This window comes from Anopheles maculipalpis, chromosome 2RL, assembly GCF_943734695.1.
Source record: "Anopheles maculipalpis chromosome 2RL, idAnoMacuDA_375_x, whole genome shotgun sequence".
In the NCBI taxonomy this organism is placed as follows: domain Eukaryota; kingdom Metazoa; phylum Arthropoda; class Insecta; order Diptera; family Culicidae; genus Anopheles; species Anopheles maculipalpis.
Window position 1 is genome coordinate 13,939,400 of NC_064871.1, and position 20,256 is coordinate 13,959,655.

Consider the following 20,256-nt stretch of genomic DNA (forward strand, 5'->3'; position numbering starts at 1 on the left):
GCTATCGATTTATCAGTTTTTTTTTCTGTTCGACGGTCGACTTCCACCTTCAATGTGATCATCTCTGTAATAACCTTATCTGAACGCTGACACCTGGAGGAGGGGTGGAGGGAGAGGGGAAGAAGGAAACAGAGAATGGTTCACTCACATCGTAGCCAGATGCTGTTGTTATTGAATAAATAATTTAATCATTTCCCTACGCTTAGGCTCATCACTTGCGCTCAATGTCTTAGCTGCTACCTTAATGCACCCCTCAAGAAACAGTATGACGTAGAGAGTAATGGAGTGTTTGTGTGAGAAGAGAGAAAGAGAGAGAGAGAGAGAGTGTGTTTTGCGTTGACCATACCACACCTGTTCATCTTGTTCCATCCTTTCCCGAGTGTCTGGTCAACCGAAGTGATATTCGTTATGCATTAGATAAAAAAAAAATCCCTCCCCAGCTTTACATAGCTCTACGTGTGAGTAGCCGTAACGCTGCACGATAATAGTTTGCCTCCCAAAGCACATCTGCCGCCGCTCCAGTCGTGTAGGTTCGTCGATTGAAGAGTGCGCTAGTTTTTAAAAAGTTTGCAATGTTTCACAGGATCTTTGTTGTGAGTTAATGATGACGCTAGCAAATTTTGTGCCTACAAGAGTAGACATTTTCTCACCAAACTAAGCTCTTCATTGTCTGGATCTGAAAGGATAGACACCGTAAACGTTCAAAAAGCTTCCTTAATTTAGTTCATTGAGCTTAGGCGTACCTGGGAAGGTTGCATATCTCGCATGCAGGCAGCTCCCGGCTGTTGATAAACGTGCAGAACGTACAAATCCAGTTCTGTTCCGCATCGCCACTCGGTACAAATTCGACATCATTGCTCATGCTAGAGCTGGAACGGTAGCATGAGCAGTAGTAGAAAAGGGGAAGGATGTTAGTTACGGGTTCCCGCATTGAAATGCCGCTAAGCAACACACTTACTCATCATGGTTCGAGCTGGCCTCAATTAGCTCTTCGAGCGTTTTCCACACCTCTCGCGATTTCCATTCATTAGCCTTTGCCTTATCCTTGGTACGAACCGCTTCTAGCAGCGGGCCCAGCTGGGATTTCATCGGCAGCATATCCTCCATGCGGTACAGATAAAACAGCAAGTGAAAATCAGACACAGCCTGCAGGGTAAAAAGGAGCACGGGAGAATTTAGTTGAGAAAAATGTGTTACAATCAAACAGTTCAAGAGTACAGCGCCGCAACGTACATCCAGGAAGGGCATCGAACGTGATTTTGCCAAATAGTCGGCGAGGGCAGAAAAATCCTGTATGTGACCATCGATCAGTCTATTCTCGACCGGGAAGTACTGCTTGACATCCTTCCGCTCCAGGAATGTGTACAGCGGAACGAGCGGTGTCGAGGCCGGCACATCGACCAACAGATACTCTACCGGCAGCGGTCGCCCCAAGCGTTGCACCTCATTACCATAGACGTCCTTTTCCTGCAATAAAGACATTGAGAACATTAAAAACAGATTAATTATTAAACAGAGATTAAACAAAATCTCGGTGAGAGGTTTAAAAAATTAGATGATTTATTTATTTACATAATTATTCATTTATTTATTTATTCGTGCGTTGTTTCTTTAATATACAAAAATATCTTTACTCCCTGGGAAGTCGCCTTGGGACAATTAGCAGGGACTGTAGCCATAGAAGACAAAAAGATTTTTTTTGAGATTTTTATGAGATAAAAAGTCGCCTAATTTATTAGTTCACCCGTGATTTTTGCCAAGAAATTACTTTAATTTTATGGGGCACGCTGGGAAACGTTAAGGTTAGGATGTTTGGGATATAATTTTTTTTAGGGCAGCCTTTGTAATGCAAATGGCATCTTTTGGGAGCTTTTTTTTATAATTTAAATGGCCATTACCAGTTCGGAGGAAGGTTTTCAGTTTCCATAAGTTCCAAAATCTATTAGATATTTACTCGATCATGTCTAGACTTTGCATAGAACAAAGTACGACACAATGGCAGTCATTTTCCAACACCGGATTGAGCAGATTGACAGTTCAAACATCAAAGTGACAGTGCGAACGCATGTAAAATCGGAACATTTTGTCACTTTTTTCAAGGCATACTTTATTTGTTACTGTATTGAGTCCATTAAATGATCGATCCCAACATGAGAGACGCAGCCATTATAAAGGTAGAAATGTGTATAGTAACGACATTATAAGGATTCTATATTCATACATGTTTCGTGGAGAATCTTCAACATCACAAATCAAGAATATATTTTGGGTCGTAAATTACGTCATTTGGAACTAATATAGTCTGATGACAGGATGACTAAATCGAGCAATTATCTCATACAACTGTTGCTGTTTGGTTGGGATTGAGTGCCATAAAAATCTCACATAAAACAGTAAAATATAGATGTTCCGTAAATATGACCTACAAAACCGGTTTTATTAAACCTAGATGACCGCGTCCTAGGGGTTCAATTAACTAAGTCCACCATTCATTCCGCCATACAAACGATGACGCTCCGGATGAGCGCTTATGGCGCGTAAACGATCACCTAGACGATGTTGAACTTTACTCTCGTACCGGCGTCACTCAGTTGCTCACTCATATCAAAGCCGAATTATAGTGCGGCAAAGCGAATTGTATACTACAATATTCTTTGGAAAATTACTCTTTTAGTGTGCTAGTAGATGCTAGTGGCGGCAGATGGTCAGTAAACGATGATAACCATATGCCCCACCGAGTGCGCTTTGCAGGCGCAGAGGAAAACTCACAAAACTCAAACTCACTCAGCACCGTATTCTCTCACAGTTCGCGTGATTGCGGCGTAATTTGCATAACCCTTTTTATATATATTTTGTTTAACCTACCGGCAGCAGTGTTGCCGGTTTATAGGCGCCACTTTTGCATAGTATTAGTAATGGCACTTGGCCCAATCAATACACGCTAGCGACGCTGATGGGGATGATGATGATGATGTTTCATTATGGATCTTGCAGTCACGCTACACGAGACGACGGTGCCTGCTGTAGCCACGATCGCTATTTAGGATAAAGTGTTCTTGTTCAACGGCGAGTCTAAACGAGGTTGATCGACACTGTTCTGCGTACGCGACAGCTGTATTTGAACGCGGGAATAAGCGTGGAATGAACCGTGTGAGTTGCGCAAACAAATCGCCAGCTGAGCAGCGGAGTAGAGCTGGTTGTTGTCAGCTGTTTGAGAATTTATAAGCTGACGTACTACAGTCAGGAGTATTTTTTTGTATCTTTATACTACTTGTATCATCGTCGTGTTTAATGAGCATTTACAAAAAAAACTTCTGAAATCCATTTAAAAAAAGCGTCTCATACAAAAATGTGCGTCATTGTCGTTGATTGTCCGCTAAAGGTAGGATGACAAAATGTTAACCGACCATCCGACAGCAAAATTTGGACAGCACACACAAAACAATGACTCTTAGCAAAGCAGGGCGGCTTGGATGGGACGGGGCTGCAGATAAAGTACAGAGGAGCAGGAAAATGGGTATTGTTTTTATAATTGTTTTCGCATGATGGAAAATCAGCTTAGCCTAGAGGCTTCTCTCCGTCTGTCTCGTCATTCAGATAGCCTAACAAGCAACAGTAAAAGCTTTCCTAATCATAGTAATCGATAATCGAACCATTCCAAAATGGACCTAATTTTTGGGGGGAAAAAACGATGGACGAAACCGCGCTTGAGGTTGCTCCAAGACTAAACCAGTGTGCAGTGCCTCGTTTGCAGTCCGTTACGTTTTTCTTATCTACTCCGTGCAACTCGCTCGCTAAAGTGAAAACAAAAGTGAACCCCTTTCGACTCGCCGCAGGGGTATGGGGGTGGGGAATAGAATTAAAAACAAAAAATATAAGAAACGTGTGGCTCACTGTTCGTATTTATTGTTCTCATTCTCTGCTCACTGTGCACAAAATGTGCGAGAGTGTGCGGGTGCGATTCCCGCAAAACACTGCTCACGAGCGCGTCGTGTCACTCACGGACTCCGAGTGGCCGAGTGTCTGCCAGTGGATGGGCAATAACAAAAATACGCATTAAGTTTTTGCGGGCCACCTAAACAACAACAAAGTGTGCTGTGCTCCGCGTCCGCGGTTCCAGGTTTACCAGTAAAGAGCTTTTTATTGCAGTGTGTGGTTCATCCACTTCCCTCCCTTTTAGTGTGTGTGTGTTGGTCGTAGCGGACGGAGCCCAAGTGTTGACACGATCATCCAAAGGTCGTTACGAGGTTTCGGGTTGCCGCTCGCTCCCAAACCCGGCACTAGACACCGCCGAAATACAACAGAATCCAGTGTACGGTTGCGGTGAGCAGACGTGCCACCGAGGACGTGTCGAAATACGAGCTGCAGCAAGTGATTGCGTTGGCTTCTGGAAGTGCCGGAAGTCAAAATTCTCCTATGTAACAGCGTAATGTGAATAACGGAAATACAACAGTGATGGCTTTCTCTAGCAAGTGAACCCGCGATGTGTTTGCACCCGAAAGCACCGAACTGGCAGCGCAAGAAGACGCAATATGAAGTTGACATACGTGCCGGTTGCGACCACCACGAGTAGTGGTAGTGGTGAGAGAGAGAACCGGGGGGACGTGAAACGTGAATCTACCAGCCCAGTTCCGGCTGACGGCGTTCGATCGATTTGGCAAAAATAAACAATTTGCTAGAAATAGTGCGGAAGAGACACGGAACGCTCGGGGGACGACGGCAAAGCAATACAAACAAACGTGCAAAAAAAAAAAAAACAGCACACACACACACGAGTTCATCAGTACGTAGTAATGATTCGTTTCGCTCCGTCATTGCTGTAATTATCATTCAGCCGCTGAAAACTACAGCACCAGAATAGAGGTAATTTGGAGGAACGTCAGTATGTGTGCTTGAATGCGTGAAGTACCATCCGCCTCCATGGTTTGAAGAGTCGACGGCTGGGGCTTTAGGTGAATAGTTATTAAAAATGAAGCTACAGGAGACAGTGCTATTTTTTTAACAGTTTTGCTAAAGATTTATGTGCAGTGAGAGTGGACATATACATATATAAAGGTGGTACGCGGAAAATTGCTTCTACTCCGCAATGCAACACCACGTACCATGCGCCTCCATGACAAGCTCGGCATCGTTTGACACAGAGTTTAATTGACTCTTTGTACACTTCTACACACAAGCAGGTCTATTTCGCTATTCTTCTAATTTATATACCAACCCGTACCAAGCCGTCTTTCCACTGCTAGGACGTCCGTTACACAATACAAACTATATGCAAACGGTAAATCGAATCGAAATCTTCACCAGGCAGTAACGAAAAAGCGAGTTTATCGAGCCCTTGTGCGTCCGTGTTTTCCGCTCATACATATTCAGTGCGCGCACGAGAAAATGTGTAAAAAGTGTGATTTTATATCGACCTTTCTGCCTCACTCGCTCGCTCTGTCTTTCTTTACCGGCTGGGCAAAAATTCTAACCGGAGCATTGCATCATACCGAAGTGGACGTGATACTGTTTAAAAACAAAAACAACCTACTGGAAGGGAAATGAGTCGGTAAACGAACCGATTCCGGCGGCAATAGAAGTGAAGCACTTGACCGGCATCCTCCCTTTGGGCAAAAGGTTCGAATTACACAAACAATGTTGTGATTGGGAATTGAAATCAGGCTCGATTTAACGGCCTTCTTTTCCCCGCCCATATTAGTGTAATCCGTATGCCCTTTTTGAGGATTAATCTTGCGACGGACAGGTTCGTTTACTGATCGCGTATTTAAGCCAGGATCAGCGCATCATCAGACAATTTTCCGCCCCAAAAGTAACTGTCTACCGAAAGGCAATAATACACAACCTCCACTCACTTTTGTCAAAAGCTATTTAGTCACACAATCAGCGCCAACAGGAACTAAACATTGACGCTGGGCGGGGGCTTGGGGGATAGAGACAGGCAGCAATTCGCGCGCGCTCACCGTACGGTTGTATTTGTTTTCCACCCGGTTGGCGGTTTCGCTGTTCATCGCTAAAGAGTGACGAGGCACGGGGGGCACTGATGTGCCGGAACGGGACACCGCTTGCAACGACGGAACATGGCAAAGAAACGTGAGGCGTGCAAATGTGTTCCCGCAGCAAAGCAAGATTATTATTGCCTTGCCACGGCACACCAGATCACAAGGTCACGGTCAACGGTGTACGTCTAAACTTCGCGAGAGCGAGAGAACAGGGAGCGGAGAGTAAAGAGTTGTGTTTTTGTTCGTTCGGTGCGAGTTCTCACGCTTATGCTAACACTACAGGGGAGTAGTAGTACATCCTCTGCTGGGGAGTCTTGTGAGATAACGCCTGGCGATGAACGTTCTTTTTGATGGATTTCAAACTACTGCTAAGACTCACATTCGAGCGTGAGTTACCAGCTGTGAGAAATTGTAAATAGAGCTGTGAGAATGTCCATAGTACATCATCTTCACAGGAGATTTTTTAGCAAAACATGTAAATAAAACTTTCAAAAATGGTATAAAGAATTTTTTAGAAAAATGATCATTTGCTTGCATATACTAACAAACAAACAAATGTGTGGTTAAATAGAAGGAAGAACACTGGAAAATTATTTTCAACGTGCAAATAGATTTGAAAAAGCTTCAATTAAAAACAGAATTTCAAATTTTGCCCCAAGTAGCATGCATGTTCGGCGGGTTAAAATAAATTCTTCAACCATTCGGTCTCGCTCGTAACAAAACAACAACAAACTTGCTCGAAAACGAACTCGTCCACCACCTGTCGGCGTAACACAATCACGGCAACTGCTCGAAAGCGAACCATCGACAATAATACACAGCATGTGAGTGATCTCTCGCCAACTCATTATCGTTCATTTTCACGAGAGAGAGAGAGAGTACTGCTTCGTCTGTATGTGCTCTCGCAAGGGAAAACTCATCCAGCAAATTTTCCCCGTGCTTGTGTGTATGGCTTGCGACTGCGGCTCTGGATTGTTCGACCGGAGTCATCCGTACACCTGGGTTGCACAGTGTGGGTCAGTCGAACAGCATGTCCACAGCGAAAAGGACAACGGCGACGACGATCAGCAGCACAACGACCACCGCCAGCACTAGGCACCGTTCCGACGGACACGGACATGACGACGAACAGGCGAAAACACCCGGATGATCATCAGTGATTACGTTTGTTTTTCTTTTTTCGGGAGATTTCCCCCAGACTCACAAACACACCCCGGCAGTCCCTCAATCTCAATTCTTCGTATCCTTCCTTGCCGAAAAGAAACATCCCTGTGTGTTTGTGTGTGCGTGCGTGACTCTGTATGTGTGTGTAAAAGTGTAAAAATGTTTGCCCAAATCCTCTAAGCAGAAATCTTTTGCTGCAAAAGGTTTCTTACACAACACGAAACAGGCCGCAAAACACATCCAACCAATCGGTGCGAAGGAATCAAACACAAACGGACATCTCCCTACTCCCCCGTCATTCGCACCGGGGGAGGAAAATGATGTAAAAAAAACCGTCGGTGTGTGCGTGTGTGACTATTGTTGTTGTAGGTGCAGTGTTCCAGCAGTGTCTAACATCACAGCCAAATCATCAATATCTTACAAATGTGGGTATACCAAGCACTGTAACGTCGGCTAATAACATGATTATCCTAACCATCTTCAAGCATCTTTCTTTGGCACCGAATGTTTGATTACGATATTTGGCTCCTTTCGAGTTGACTGCTTCCAGCTGTCCTTGTTCGTGCGGTGCTGTCGCGCACGTAACTACAACCTAATACGCAATACATCCAACCCTGTGGTCTTCTTAGGACACGGTGTCATGTGTGTTTTCGTTTCGTTTTCTAGTGACCCTTGTTTGCCGTGTTGCGGAACCTTTTGCTTGCCTATTTTCCCGTCCCACCCCCTCGAAGCTGTATGCCGGAACCAGCGAAAATGGGGAAGATCACGAAAGCAGCAGAAGCAGTAAACGCACGCCCGATAGTCTAAATTTGGTACCGGATTTTTACTCATTTCCATTCGATATTTGCTAGAGCAAACGGCAGCGAATTTTGGGGAACAGTCTCCAACACAGCTGCCGCTGACTGAACCAGTACAAACACACAAACACACAAAGAGAAAAAAGAAAACAACTGTAGAAAAATTAGAGGGAAAAACTAAGAGAGAGAGAGAGAGAGAAGCAGCAGCAGTAGCAACAGCAGCAAGAGCGAGAGAGAACGGAATGCAAAAGGGCTGAAAATGAAGCCGTGAAAATCGACCGAATTTATTGTCGGAAGGATAATGAGCAGTGTGTGAGAGACACCTTTTTTTTTATGCGTGAGTGTGTGAGAGCGATTGTGAGTGGCGGGAAAATGTGAGAACGCGACACCAGGCGCTTGGTGAAAATGAGTGAAAGAGAAAGTGCTTCCCATTTGCGAAAGGAAAACACAAGATACCAGGCCAGTGTTTGGCGGTAATGGGGGGTTGGGGGGGGGGGGGAGATATATTGCCCAGTAATAACAGGGAATGTGTGTGTGTCTGTGTGTCGCGAATGTAGATACAAGCGTGTTTGTGTATGTGTGCGTGTTGGTGGAGAAGGAAAAACAAAAATCAACAGATACGTGCGTCATCGAGAGAGTGTGTCTCGGTGGGGGCAAAACAGTTTTGGATCAGGCCTGCCTGCCTGCCTGTTCCGTCCTGTCCCACCACAAAACACTCACACCGACCCTGTACGCCTGTCGGCATTCCATTCTACGCATCGACCAGGCGGAGGACGGCTGTTGGACGGCTGTTTTGCGCGCTTCCATCACCGAAGAATCAATCGGAACTACACCATTTCTCAGTGCAGTCGAAACGTCGACAACAGATAATCATCCCGCTGACTTTGGCTGCGGGACCCTTTTGTCGTAGGCATCTTCCTGTCCTAGTGTTTTCCTTGGACCGTTTGTTCAGTGTGTGTTTAAAGTTGGCAAGTGGTCTTGCACGGTTCCATCTTTTAACGTGTGTGTCCTTGAGTCGAGGACGAGCGCGTGTTTGTGTGCCTGTGTGTGTGTGTGTGTGTGTGAGTTTGCGTGCGTGTGACGCACTCAGTTTCAAGTCAATGCCCCAACGTTAACACGGGAGGGGGCACGGCGCCCGAACGAGTAGTCGCGGATGCAATGGAGCACCGTTCGCACTCGATGTTGATGGTAGAGTAGCAGCCACTCGCAGGTGTGTTTGACCACGCATAATTCCAGGCGAAGGCCGTGCTAGAGCCGTGGACGCTTTATTACGGCCGCTAGAGTCCACCGACCGAAAGCAGGACTCATATTCAGCTGAATTCGGTCGACGTTCGCAGTGACCTTCAGGAGGTTTTTTCGGGAAGCGGCGCGCAGTTTAGCGTTTTAGACAAAGTTTCCTGGTTCCTTGTTTTTTACTCTCTTGCCGAGGATATTGATTTGTAAAACATCACTTCGTTTTTCGAGCATACTTATCAGCCAGTAATATCGTACAAACACAAAACAGACAACGCACAGTAAATAGTGAGTTGAAGTGTGTGTGTGTGTAAGGTGATTTTAGAACAAAAAACAAGGATTGTGTGTTCAAAAACAAAAAAGACGCCATTGTAACAAGTGTAGGACCGATTACCTTTGTTAGTTGTTTCATCGATCGAACGCCCGAATTTCAATTCGTCATCCGCGGCAGCCTTCTCCGAGCCAGGCCGTTTTGTGCTGCAATATGTTTTCCATTTTCTCCCCCCAGTGCTGGTTTGCAACGGAAGGGAAACCCATGAAGTGGACGGTGTATCCGTAGGCTCGCTTCCAACGCAACGGTACCAACCATCACAAAACGCGTGAGAAATGTATTGAATTAAGTAAAAAAAAAAAACCCTCAAATTATGGTCCAGCCAGCGGATGGGGGACCGCCGCCACGTCTTTTTGATCGCTATCCGTCCGGGACGGGATGTTGGAGCGATAGGAGGCGCGCGGGTCATTATAATCGGCTCAATTTTCGAACGAATGGTGCCGTGGTAGGCACACCGGGTGACAATCGAATTATGGGACTTCACCTGCTGAAACACCCAAAATTCGTCCTCAGGAAGGAAGGCAAACAGTGAAAAAAAAACCCCCCGAACTCGCATCATACAGCAAACGATAACAATTTGTGCTACTTAGAGGTCACGCTCCGGGGGGGATGATACTACTGCTGGTGTGCTCTTTTTCGGTGGTTTGAAGTACAGCAACATCTAGACGGAAGGCCGAAGACCTCACTTCCAGAAACATAATTGCGCTGAAGATGTTTTGGTAGAAGAAGCAGAAGGAATACAGGTCGTAGGATATGGGAACGTGCAATTAAATTAAATTAAGGATCTAGTTACACAGGGCAGAGATTCGTCTCCGTAGCTCCGAGAACCATATTCTGAAAAACGAACCGTTAGAATCCTGTGCCTTCTAAATTCGATCATATTAACTTATCGATTTTCCTTTCCTTCCTTCTCCAAACACTCTTTCTCTCTCTCTATCTCTCCAACCAGACGAACGATGGATTTCACACCGCTACCCTCCGAGCTGGAGGAGTTGATCCTTTGCAGCTGTTGCCATCTGCCGTTCAACGAGACGGACGCACTGCCGAAGCTATTCTCCTGCCGGCACTACTTCTGTCTCAAGTGCGTCAACCAGGTGCTGCTGAAGGGTAACGAGCTGTACTGTGTGCACTGCTGGAAGCGTACGGAGCTGACCGGGCCAGATATGAAGCCGGATGCGTTACCGACACACAACGCCATCCTGTATTTGTCGCAGAATCTAAGCATGATCTCGAGTGGTAGCGCTACGACCACCAACAAAAAACCTCCGGATAAGCCGAACGGAGGTGACGGGAGTTGCAGTGCGGTGGCCACCACCTCCAGCACAACCAATGGTGGTGGGTCGTTAGCGGTGGTCGCGGGCAGCTCGGTCACGACGGCCAGTGCGACGGGCAATGGAGCTTCCGGGTCGGGAATTAGTGTGGCCGTGGGTGGTGGAAGTGGTAGTAACACTAGCAGTAGCAGTGTGGGCAGTGGTATTAGTGTGGTCGTAACTTCGGGCAGCAGTGTCGGTTCTTCGGTGGCTTCGAACGGATCCACCGGAATGCCCACGAACGGGGCAGGTGTGATCGGTAGTGCGGTTGTGGTTGGTAGTGGTATCGGTGGTATCGGTGTTGGTGCGGGCAGTGGTAGCGTTGGTACAAGTAGTGCGGGTATAGTGAGTGCCATCGGTTCCGGCAAGTATCGTAGCAAGGGTGAGAACTGTCTTACACACGCCATGCCAAATGCGCTATGGTGTTTGAAGTGTAGTACCGCCGTCTGTCGAGCCTGTGCTAGCGGCGACGATCATCGACAGCATCCGGTGAAGACACACGCGGAAGCACGCGATCAGATACGAACGGACATTGCGTCCGACCTGCTGCTGATGCAGAAATCGCTCGCCGAACTGCAGCATTTTGTGTTTAAGCAGCGCGACTTTCTGCTCAAGATCCTCGAGGCGTGCACCGCACTCAAGACGCAGGTGGAGACGGAGCTGATCAACCATCTGCCAACGTTCGAGGTGGCAGAAATAAGAAGCAACCTTACCAAGGCGAAACTGTTCCTTGGCATGCTGGACCAGCAATCGCCAGCCGAAGCGTACAAGCTGTACGCGAACCTGCACATGGAGAAGCAACGTTTGCAGTCCAAGTATCAGGAGATGTTTCTGCAGTGCAAGCTGGACGATCTGATCCACCATTACGGTGTGCTGTTTGATTTCGATCTCATCAAGCAAGCGCTCTCCAACCTCAACACCATCGATCCCATCTCGTTCGGCAATGGGACGGTGGCTGGGTCGGCCACGATCAACGGACATCATAACTCGATTCTACTGCTTGCCAACTATTGCATCTCGCAGTTGTATTCGCGCCACATCCTTACCACCAAACATCATCCCTCGCAGCAACATCAGCAGCAGCAGCAGCAGCAGCAGCAGCAGCAACAGCATCAGCAACAACATCACCAACAGCAGCAACAACCACTTCCTTCACAGCTTGGTCCACTGGATGGTATTGCCCTCGCTGGCCATCATTACGTCCATCAGCAGTCCCCGAATCACGTTACCATGAACCATCTGCATCACCAAGTCGCCCAGCAGCTTCATCACCATCAACAGCAGCAACATCAGCTGACCGGTACCGGTACGTACGCAAGCCAACTGCACGACATGGCTTCCGCAATACTGATCGCACCACCGCAAGACCGAATGGCACCCGGCAGCGGACGGACAACCGGTGACGGTGGTGGTTCCAGCTCGGCCCGCACCTCCGGATCCGGTTCGGGTTATCTGAGCGAGATCCTAAACGGGGCCGGTAGTTCGTCCGCCCTGCATCAGCATCACGCCCTGCAGCAGCAACATTCCTCGCAGCTCGCCTCGCCCGGCGGGCTCATCTCGTCATCGTCCTGCTCAAGCGTCGTGTCGCTCGTGCCCGCACCTTCCTCGTCCGCCGGATCGTCCTCGGTGGTGGTCGGTGCGGGTAAGGGGCAATCGTCGAGTTCGGCGGCGGCTGCCGCTGCAGCTGCTGCTGCCGTTGCTGCCACCCTGCTCTGCAATCCGTCCGTGCACGTGTACCCGATCTACTTCTTCAGCATCGAGATCAACGGTCAACCGTTCGGACGCATTCTGATCGAGGTGCGGAACGATGTGGCACCGAAGATGGCGAAGAACTTTGGCGCTCTGTGCACGGGCGAGCTCGGGTTCGGGTACAAGGGCTGTAGCATCTTCCAGTGCTGGGAGAACGAAAGCATCATTACGGGTGATTTCGAGCTGAACAATGGACGCGGCGGTCGGTCCGTGTTCGAGGAGGGTTTCTTCATGCCGGATGACACCAAGATTCTGGCGATCCGTGGCTCGGTTGGCATGCGGCGCAGCCAGAAGCGTCACGATAATATGGGTCTGGTCGGATCACAGTTCCGCATTATATTGCGGGAAATGCGTGGCTTCACCGGGATCTTCGCGTTCGTGGTAGAGGGTTTGGAGCTAGTGGAAAAGATAAGCCAGGCGGGTGATTCGGCTGGGAAGCCGCAAAGCACGGTGCTGATCGCGAACTGCGGCAAGTGGCAGTAGAGACTGCAGCGACGCACAGTTCGATACAGTACCGAGGGATGTACGTAGTGAAGTAGGGGAGGCTTCTTTGAGACATGTTTTGTTGATAGTTTGATTCTGTTACTTATACTGGGTAGGAATGGGATGGGTATAGGGCACGTACGTATAAATTGCCAAAGAGCAATGCTGTGGAAGAAGCTCTGAGCTTCGAATCCATTGTTTGTTAGCAGCTGTAACAGCGCATCTTGATAGGTTTTAACAATTCCTTTTCCCTCTACGACGAAGTAGGGCGGTGTGTAGTAGGACTTGTAGTACAATTTTGATTTCTTCGGTTTAATCCGCGCAACACACACTCACAAACTTCTTGCTGCTAGTATTGTTGTTTAGAGTCATGCTTGGTTCCTGTTACGCATTAATGGTATCACACCGTTTTTTACACTAAAGTTCACTGCACTGAATACGCGGGATTAATGGGCGCGCTGTAACGGACCAACCGATTTCGCGGTTCTTATTTGCGGTAGTGACGGCTTCTACACTAGACTGAACGGCGCACGCGCACGGTAGTAGGTTAGGGCAGGGCAAGGGTAGCGATTTTAAAACTAACTCGGAACGGATTCGACACGGATAGATCTAGCTTTTCCTTAGGATATGAAGTCGTTTACTATATTACGCCGCACGATGATAGGACGAGGATTTTTAGCAACGGAATGACCCACCCTCTGAGCTGATCGCGAAACGAACCTAAATTCATATGCAGAGAAACGATCGACACAAGATTCGGTGATAGTAAGACGAAGCGAAACCAGTAAAGGAGCATACAAAATTCAAGAGATAAATATTTAATCCTAACCCCAACAATAGTAACGTCCAGCTGGACCCATTCAAAGGGAATCCAAGGACACGAGGAGCATGCATTTCCGTTTTAGCTTTACTTTAACCATACTACTGTTAGTAGCGGAACACTAACGTAAACAAAAGAAAATGGCAAAAACAACTACGATGGAATTTGTCTTCATAAAATAATTCCACCAAAGGACAGTGTTGCAAAACAGTACACCACATGAGTACACAAGATCTTCCCTTGTTTAATGAACGAAGAAGCGATAACAATTATTCGACGGAATGCTAAAAACGGTGCATTGGTACAAACACCGTATGTATCGAAACACTAGTAGAAAAGGATGTGTATAGAGCCGCGAATTAGAAATAAAACAAAATAAAACAATTCTACACACAAATCACACAACATATTTCGACAAGATCGGGCACTAGGAGCGTTTAACGGTTGCAGAACGGCTGCGATAATATTGTGAAACATTTAAACCATTTTAATGACTTCAAGGGCGACAAATATTACTAACAACACTATATTCAAACGATGTAATCGCAAAAACAAACAACCAAAAATGCTAAACGTGCGTGAAAAGGATAAAAACATAAAATAGAGCAGCAGATAAAAGATTTAAAAACAAAAATATAACAGGCGAACGAGTTTAACAAATCATGAAACACAAACGGGGGAAGGGGACGGTATAAATCATGAACGTAAAGAAAGTACAATGCATTGTATTAACTGTTAAATGTTAGTGAAATCGTGTAACACGTGTGAACGCTAAGCGTATGATGTAGTGAACATGGTAGACGGAAGTGAGAGAGAAAAAAGGATAAGAAAAGATCGTTTAAAACATGAAACAATGACTGCACGACAGGAGTTACAAACGGGAGGAGATAAAATTATATATATTGATATACACGCACCACACAAATACACAAACAAGGTACCAGCGAGCGAAAGGTGGCATAGTTTTTGGCACGTAAGTGGAATAAAGCGTATATAGTCGAGAAAATGTATAGAAATCTATATTCCTGCGTGAAAACGAAGCGTAATATTATTATGCAGAAAGCTATATTTTTATTGTGCAGTAGTTGAAACAGAAAAACAAAACAATGTGTGAAATGGAAAATGGAAACAAAAAAAAACAAACAAACAAATATATATAAATGTGTTACAAAGCGTTAACTTTACCACAGTACACAAAACAAAACATGTAAACGAAACATTTGTCGAACGAAACACACAGCCATATCCCCAATTGCTCTGCTGAAGCATTCGAGAAACAAAGAGCAAAGCGCACTTTAACAATACTAATGTAACCCGGCCGTTAGGGACGATAATTAGCACTTGTGCACATCGGTAAACCGGTCTGACGGTTCATTCTGGTGTTGCAACTCTGCGCTGCTTAAGCATTTTGCGGGCAAATATTAAGCGTTTCTCGCGTTCAGCGTACAACAAACCAATCAAAAGTAAACACACAAAAAAAAAACCTATTTAAACTTTTACTCTCCACTCTATTCACTCGTGTACGTGTGCGTTTGTAGGAGCGAATGAGCATTATTTACACATTGCAGCTCGTTAAGCGAAGTTTGTTGTAAGAAAGCGTATAGAAGAAAAAAAAAACACACAACAGGACAACCGATTGAGGAGCGATCTTTGCAAGCGTATATTGTAAGAATTATATAGATGTCAGAATGCATGACTGTGAAGAGACTGAATGTTTTGGAATGAAACAGTAAACCAAACCTACCAATAATACAAACAGCGTAAACGAGATAAAATGTAGTAACACGGAATCCTACAGCAACAAATGAGACGCAACATAGCCAAGCATGTTACATTCAAAACCAGTGGTTCGTACCAGCGCCGGTGATCGATAGAGAATGGATGCCGAGAATACATCAAAAACACAAAATTAGAGGGAACACGAGTACCTTCTGCTGCATGTAGTGGGTAGCAGCAACAGCAGCAGCAGCAGCAGCAGAAGGAGCAACAGCACCCTAACACACTATTATTTGCACTTCTGTACCGAAACAAAGCGAAACCAAATCCTTCCGAAGAGTATGTAAAGACGAGATGCTGATGATCGGGAACGTGTCGAAAAAAAAATTAGAATCGGACGAACTTTAATTAGGCACCTAGCAGCGAAAAGAAATGTTGATGTATTTAACGAAGCGAAGATAAAGCAACATAAGTAACACGTCGAATACATATGTATCTATTTAAACTTCGATGCAAAACCGCTACATTGATCACGACAAACAGTGAGGAGGAAAACACAAGCAAACAAAAATGCAGTACAAAATCGACGACAGGTGGTAAAACGGGCGGAATACGAGGAGTGGTGGGAAGTTTTAGAGCTTGCCGCAAGACACTGGGCGGTGTGTTTGTATTAAACCAAAACGAATGGAACATATGAAAATCGAATTTCTCTGTCCTTTCGGTACAGCGGAAGGTGAAAAAGCACCAAAAACATAACGTCGTTCTCGGGTTGTTTTCAATGAACCTGGTTACGCTTATGCTGTTAGTTAAAATGAATTGTTTGAGAATCTACATTAGTTTCCAAAATAATTGTTGATTTTGAACAGTTTTCCCCTATCATTTATAACACATTTTTTTTATTAAAGTAATTATCATTTACGATTTACGCTGCAGTTAGCAATGATAATAAATAATTTACACACGCAAGCACTTGAAGCACACGATTGCACATTAGCCACAATAGAAGTCGTATAGAAAAACAACTTTTACGCGAAAATTAAAATGTGTACTAAAAGAAAATTAATAATATGTCGAATATTATATCGGAAACATAAACATCAGTGTGCAAATTAAATGATAGCAAAAAAATCGTTTTTTATCTATTTAAGTTTCTTCTGCTATGTTGCTGTTAAAAGTGATAACGCAAAACACGATAAAAAAAGGAAAAATAGCAAAATTATCAATCCAGAACGTTTGCATCAATTTAACACACAAAATGCGTTAGAAATGTTGGAAATAAAACGGATTAGTATCTATTTTTTACAGAAATGCAAGCAGAATCTGCAATGGGCGGTGGATAGGTTGGAGATAAGATAAGCTTTACCAGTCGAAACGAAATGCAATGGATAACGAAAGTACAAGCAGAAAATAGGTGCGCGGCACCTGCTTTCCTTTGCGCGGGTTACATCCTGTAATCGGGGAATGTGTGCAATCGGGGCAGACAGTATTCTATAGGAAACGTACATACACACACACACATACATATAAAACCCTATAGTTGCCAACATCTTGCGTCAATCAATAGAATCAGAAAACACGGAACGGATTCACCTTTTCCTAATCACACCATCATCAACATGCATTGGAAACAATAAATGTTTGCTAAAATATGCAACCTGATAGAAACAATTCTGTAATTAACAACAGCAAAATGTGTGTGCGTGTGTGCGAATATGATAAGCGGAGAACAGAGTCGGACTTTCGGGTGACGGAGGGGAAACAACCATGGGGTATAAATCGATTTTTATAAGGATAAGGAAATATGGAAACAGTACAATCGCGACGTACGTGCTTTCGTGACGGTTTATCTAGTTGAGTATGCACTCTTTACGTGTAATATATGCAACGGCATACGACGGTAATGTGTGCAGCAAAAAGGGGGACGGGAAAGAAGCGAACAGCGAAGATCGGGTACTTTCTTTAACAAAAACCACAGCAGCAACAAACAAAAAAACTATAATAAACGGATCAAGACCCTTCAACGGTAGAATGGCTAAAATAAACGGTGAAATTAAGTTGTTTTGTTCGTATTTAATATTCCGAAATTGTCCTAAAGGAACCTTGGAGACATGGAGAATATGAAGTAGTTCTACGAGAGGATTCAACCCGAAACTGCTGGCAATGCTAAGGAAGCCATCGGGACGTGCTATACAAGTTCGCTTTTTTATGATTCCATGAAGAATAGAGAAGGTTTAACACCTGAGAAGAGATGATTCGTTCGAGTGTATGGATCCTCCGGAAGAGGACAAATAAAAGAGCTGCTGCGATCCTATTTTAGAAAAGGTTTTAAAGATGAGCCTCTATCTTAGCCCGAAGACCGGTATCTCGATCGCTTTTACCACCGGAACGCGAGACAATGATTGTGGATTCTCAAATAAAAGGAAAGGAAAAAATTGACTCCACCTACCTTGTAATAAACGTCCGGGACGTACTGCTTATCGGACGACTCTCGAATATATCCTAGCTCGGGCGCATCCTTCGTAGGAATGAGACAGTTGTCTCGCACCAGCGCCATACACTGTGCCGATACGGCATATCCTTCCATGTGCACCTGTTTCTTTTCGTCACCTAAAACCAAATAAACAAGGGTCGTTAGCGTCCCATTTGCACCACCGGCATGCATGCATCAATTCATCCACCTACCGGTTACACAAACTGTCACAAATTTCGAACCAAAGTATCCGTTGGACGAGTCCTTGCAGCGGTTAGGATATTTGTTCTGCAAATGTCCTGCCAGTATGCATTCTTGCGCGGTAAGAAAGTGTGTCTTGATGTTGCGCACATGCTTTACCGTCCCGCTGGCCAGATTTTCACTCAGTAAATCCGTAAAAATCCACCCAACTCGGTGCAAACCGAGCAGCCTGGCCAGCTCGTCTACATCCGCATCGTGCGGATCGTCCAGCAGGCGTATCGAATCACGGTTGCTTTCCTGCGGTGGCTCATAAATGGCGGCCACACGTGCCCTAATGCCGAGCGGTACATCAGGGTGAAGTTCGTACTTGCCGAACAGGAAACCGATTCGCTGGTGACCGCTCGTTCGCCAGTAGTTGAGGAACCGCTCGACGATGCCAGTATTCTCGAACATGACGTTGTCCACGTGCCGGTACGGTTGCCGATTAAGCGTGATTGCCGAAGGTTGGCACTTCGAGCAGATACCTTTCGGCCACGGCGGATGATCTCGGCAGCCGGATTTAATCTTACAGTTCAAATCCTCGAGCGCTACAAACTTTCCCCGGGCAGCACCGGACGTTAGCTTCTTCAGGTAGGAGTGAAAGCTAAAGTGCTTTATCTTTTGCTCCTTGAGGTAGTTTTCGTCCCACGGTTCCAGTGGTGAACAGTGCACGCAGCAACCGTTCGAATTGTGGCGGCAGCTAAAACGATCAATGAAATTACTACTTAGAGTGTATCGCAACGTGTTTGTGGCGAGGCCAACTTACAGCTTCTCGTCGCGATTACGTTTGATGCGGCCGTCCAGCTTGTATAGTTCCAAGTCGACAGCATCCTCTAAGATAGCCAGCTCTGGCGGTGCTGTGGATGGTTTCGAGCTGGTTGACGGTGTAGCCTCTCGGCTGAATGTCGCACTGCTCAGGGAGGAACTGTGGCTTGAAGCTAACGAATTAACCGATGCACTTCGTTCCTGTAGCGAAAAAACACAACCAAATTAACATTCGCTGCTCGGAAGCATCATACCTCGATTACGAGCTTACCGCGGCCTTTGAAGTAGAAGGTCCTTCTACTAGACGTAAATATACTATATCACCATGTTTGAGACCAATATCTTTCACTTCCTGTGAGCCGCTCGAAACAATCTGAAAGAGCCGAAGCGAAAATCGGAAAACCGTACAGTAATCAATGACCACGTCAGTGTTTGTGATTGTCAACGCCATAGCTCACCTCCTTTGTGTAGTTTCGCTCACGGTACAGTGCAAAATCGTAATGATCAAATCCACATGCTGCTTTGACCAGCTCGTACAGGCCTTTTGTCGTGACCGTTTGCTCTGTTTCGATGCGTTTCGTTCCATCAGCTGATTGGATTCGCAGCACCTGGTAGAAAGTATATCGTTCGGTTTGAGGTTAGAAAGAAATTTCCGTACGAAAACATCAGCACCAGCTTCCCGCTCTTGCAGCTCGCCAGAGCAGACCGGCATGCTAGTGTCCACGGTTACCAACTACTAGCATGATTTATCTAGCTGGTGCACTATCGTCCGGGCAATGATAAACATTCCCTTCTTCGATAGAAAAACAACCAACATGACAAATCACTTTCCGGGACAAACGGCAACCGTAACGGGACGAGACTGAGCGAGCGTCCCCGGATACTTACAATTTTATTTGATTTGGACATCCTGTCCTGCGCTGCGGCTGCGGTAAGCTGTGGCTGCTTTTTTAACGCTTAAGCACACTAATTTTCCGGTTCGATGTGCGAGATGGACGCTTTAAGGTTTATAAATTTGGCTTCCAGAAATCGCTTTTGCAAGGGAAGATTACGTTGTTGTTCTTTTTTTGACAGATCAACCGCTGCTCTTCTTATTGTTGCTTGTTCTCGTTGACGGCCAAGCAAGCGAAAATTGTCATTTCATCGTGAGCCGCAGAAGAGTTTATGGTGTAAAGGTGA

At 45.7% G+C, this 20,256-nt stretch overlaps 5 protein-coding genes across 8 annotated transcripts in view; 3 read left to right on the top strand and 2 right to left on the bottom strand.

Annotated features, from left to right (window-relative positions):
• LOC126558879 (uncharacterized) overlaps positions 1-20,256 on the bottom strand; it is a 553,494-nt gene that overhangs the window by 497,061 nt on the left and 36,177 nt on the right. The window lies entirely within an intron of this gene.
• The window catches only part of LOC126558878 (uncharacterized), a 521,842-nt gene that overhangs the window by 451,562 nt on the left and 50,024 nt on the right, over positions 1-20,256 (top strand). The window contains exon 1 of one of the 2 annotated variants that reach the window (XM_050214957.1): positions 15,412-15,420. The exons of the other annotated variant lie outside the window; for it this stretch is intronic. The gene's annotated coding sequence lies outside the window, so the exon portion shown is untranslated. Of the gene's footprint in view, positions 1-15,411; positions 15,421-20,256 lie in introns of those variants that run through there. 2 annotated transcript variants of the gene reach the window in all.
• The window catches only part of LOC126557570 (RNA-binding protein Musashi homolog Rbp6), a 236,002-nt gene that overhangs the window by 84,772 nt on the left and 130,974 nt on the right, over positions 1-20,256 (top strand). The window lies entirely within an intron of this gene.
• On the bottom strand, positions 643-19,789 carry LOC126560110 (nuclear protein localization protein 4 homolog). Its single transcript, XM_050216271.1, has 10 exons — positions 19,736-19,789; positions 19,536-19,685; positions 19,349-19,450; positions 19,079-19,278; positions 18,285-19,012; positions 18,049-18,209; positions 1,234-1,467; positions 959-1,146; positions 744-869; positions 643-676 (listed from the first exon to the last, which is right to left on the bottom strand). Exons 1-10 carry the CDS (start codon positions 19,787-19,789, stop codon positions 664-666), a joined length of 1,956 nt encoding a protein of 651 aa, XP_050072228.1. The 3' UTR covers positions 643-663.
• LOC126557070 (uncharacterized) lies at positions 10,481-13,067 on the top strand. The gene has a single exon (XM_050212719.1). The coding sequence runs from the start codon at positions 10,481-10,483 to the stop codon at positions 13,064-13,066; it is 2,586 nt and encodes an 861-aa protein (XP_050068676.1). The 3' UTR covers position 13,067.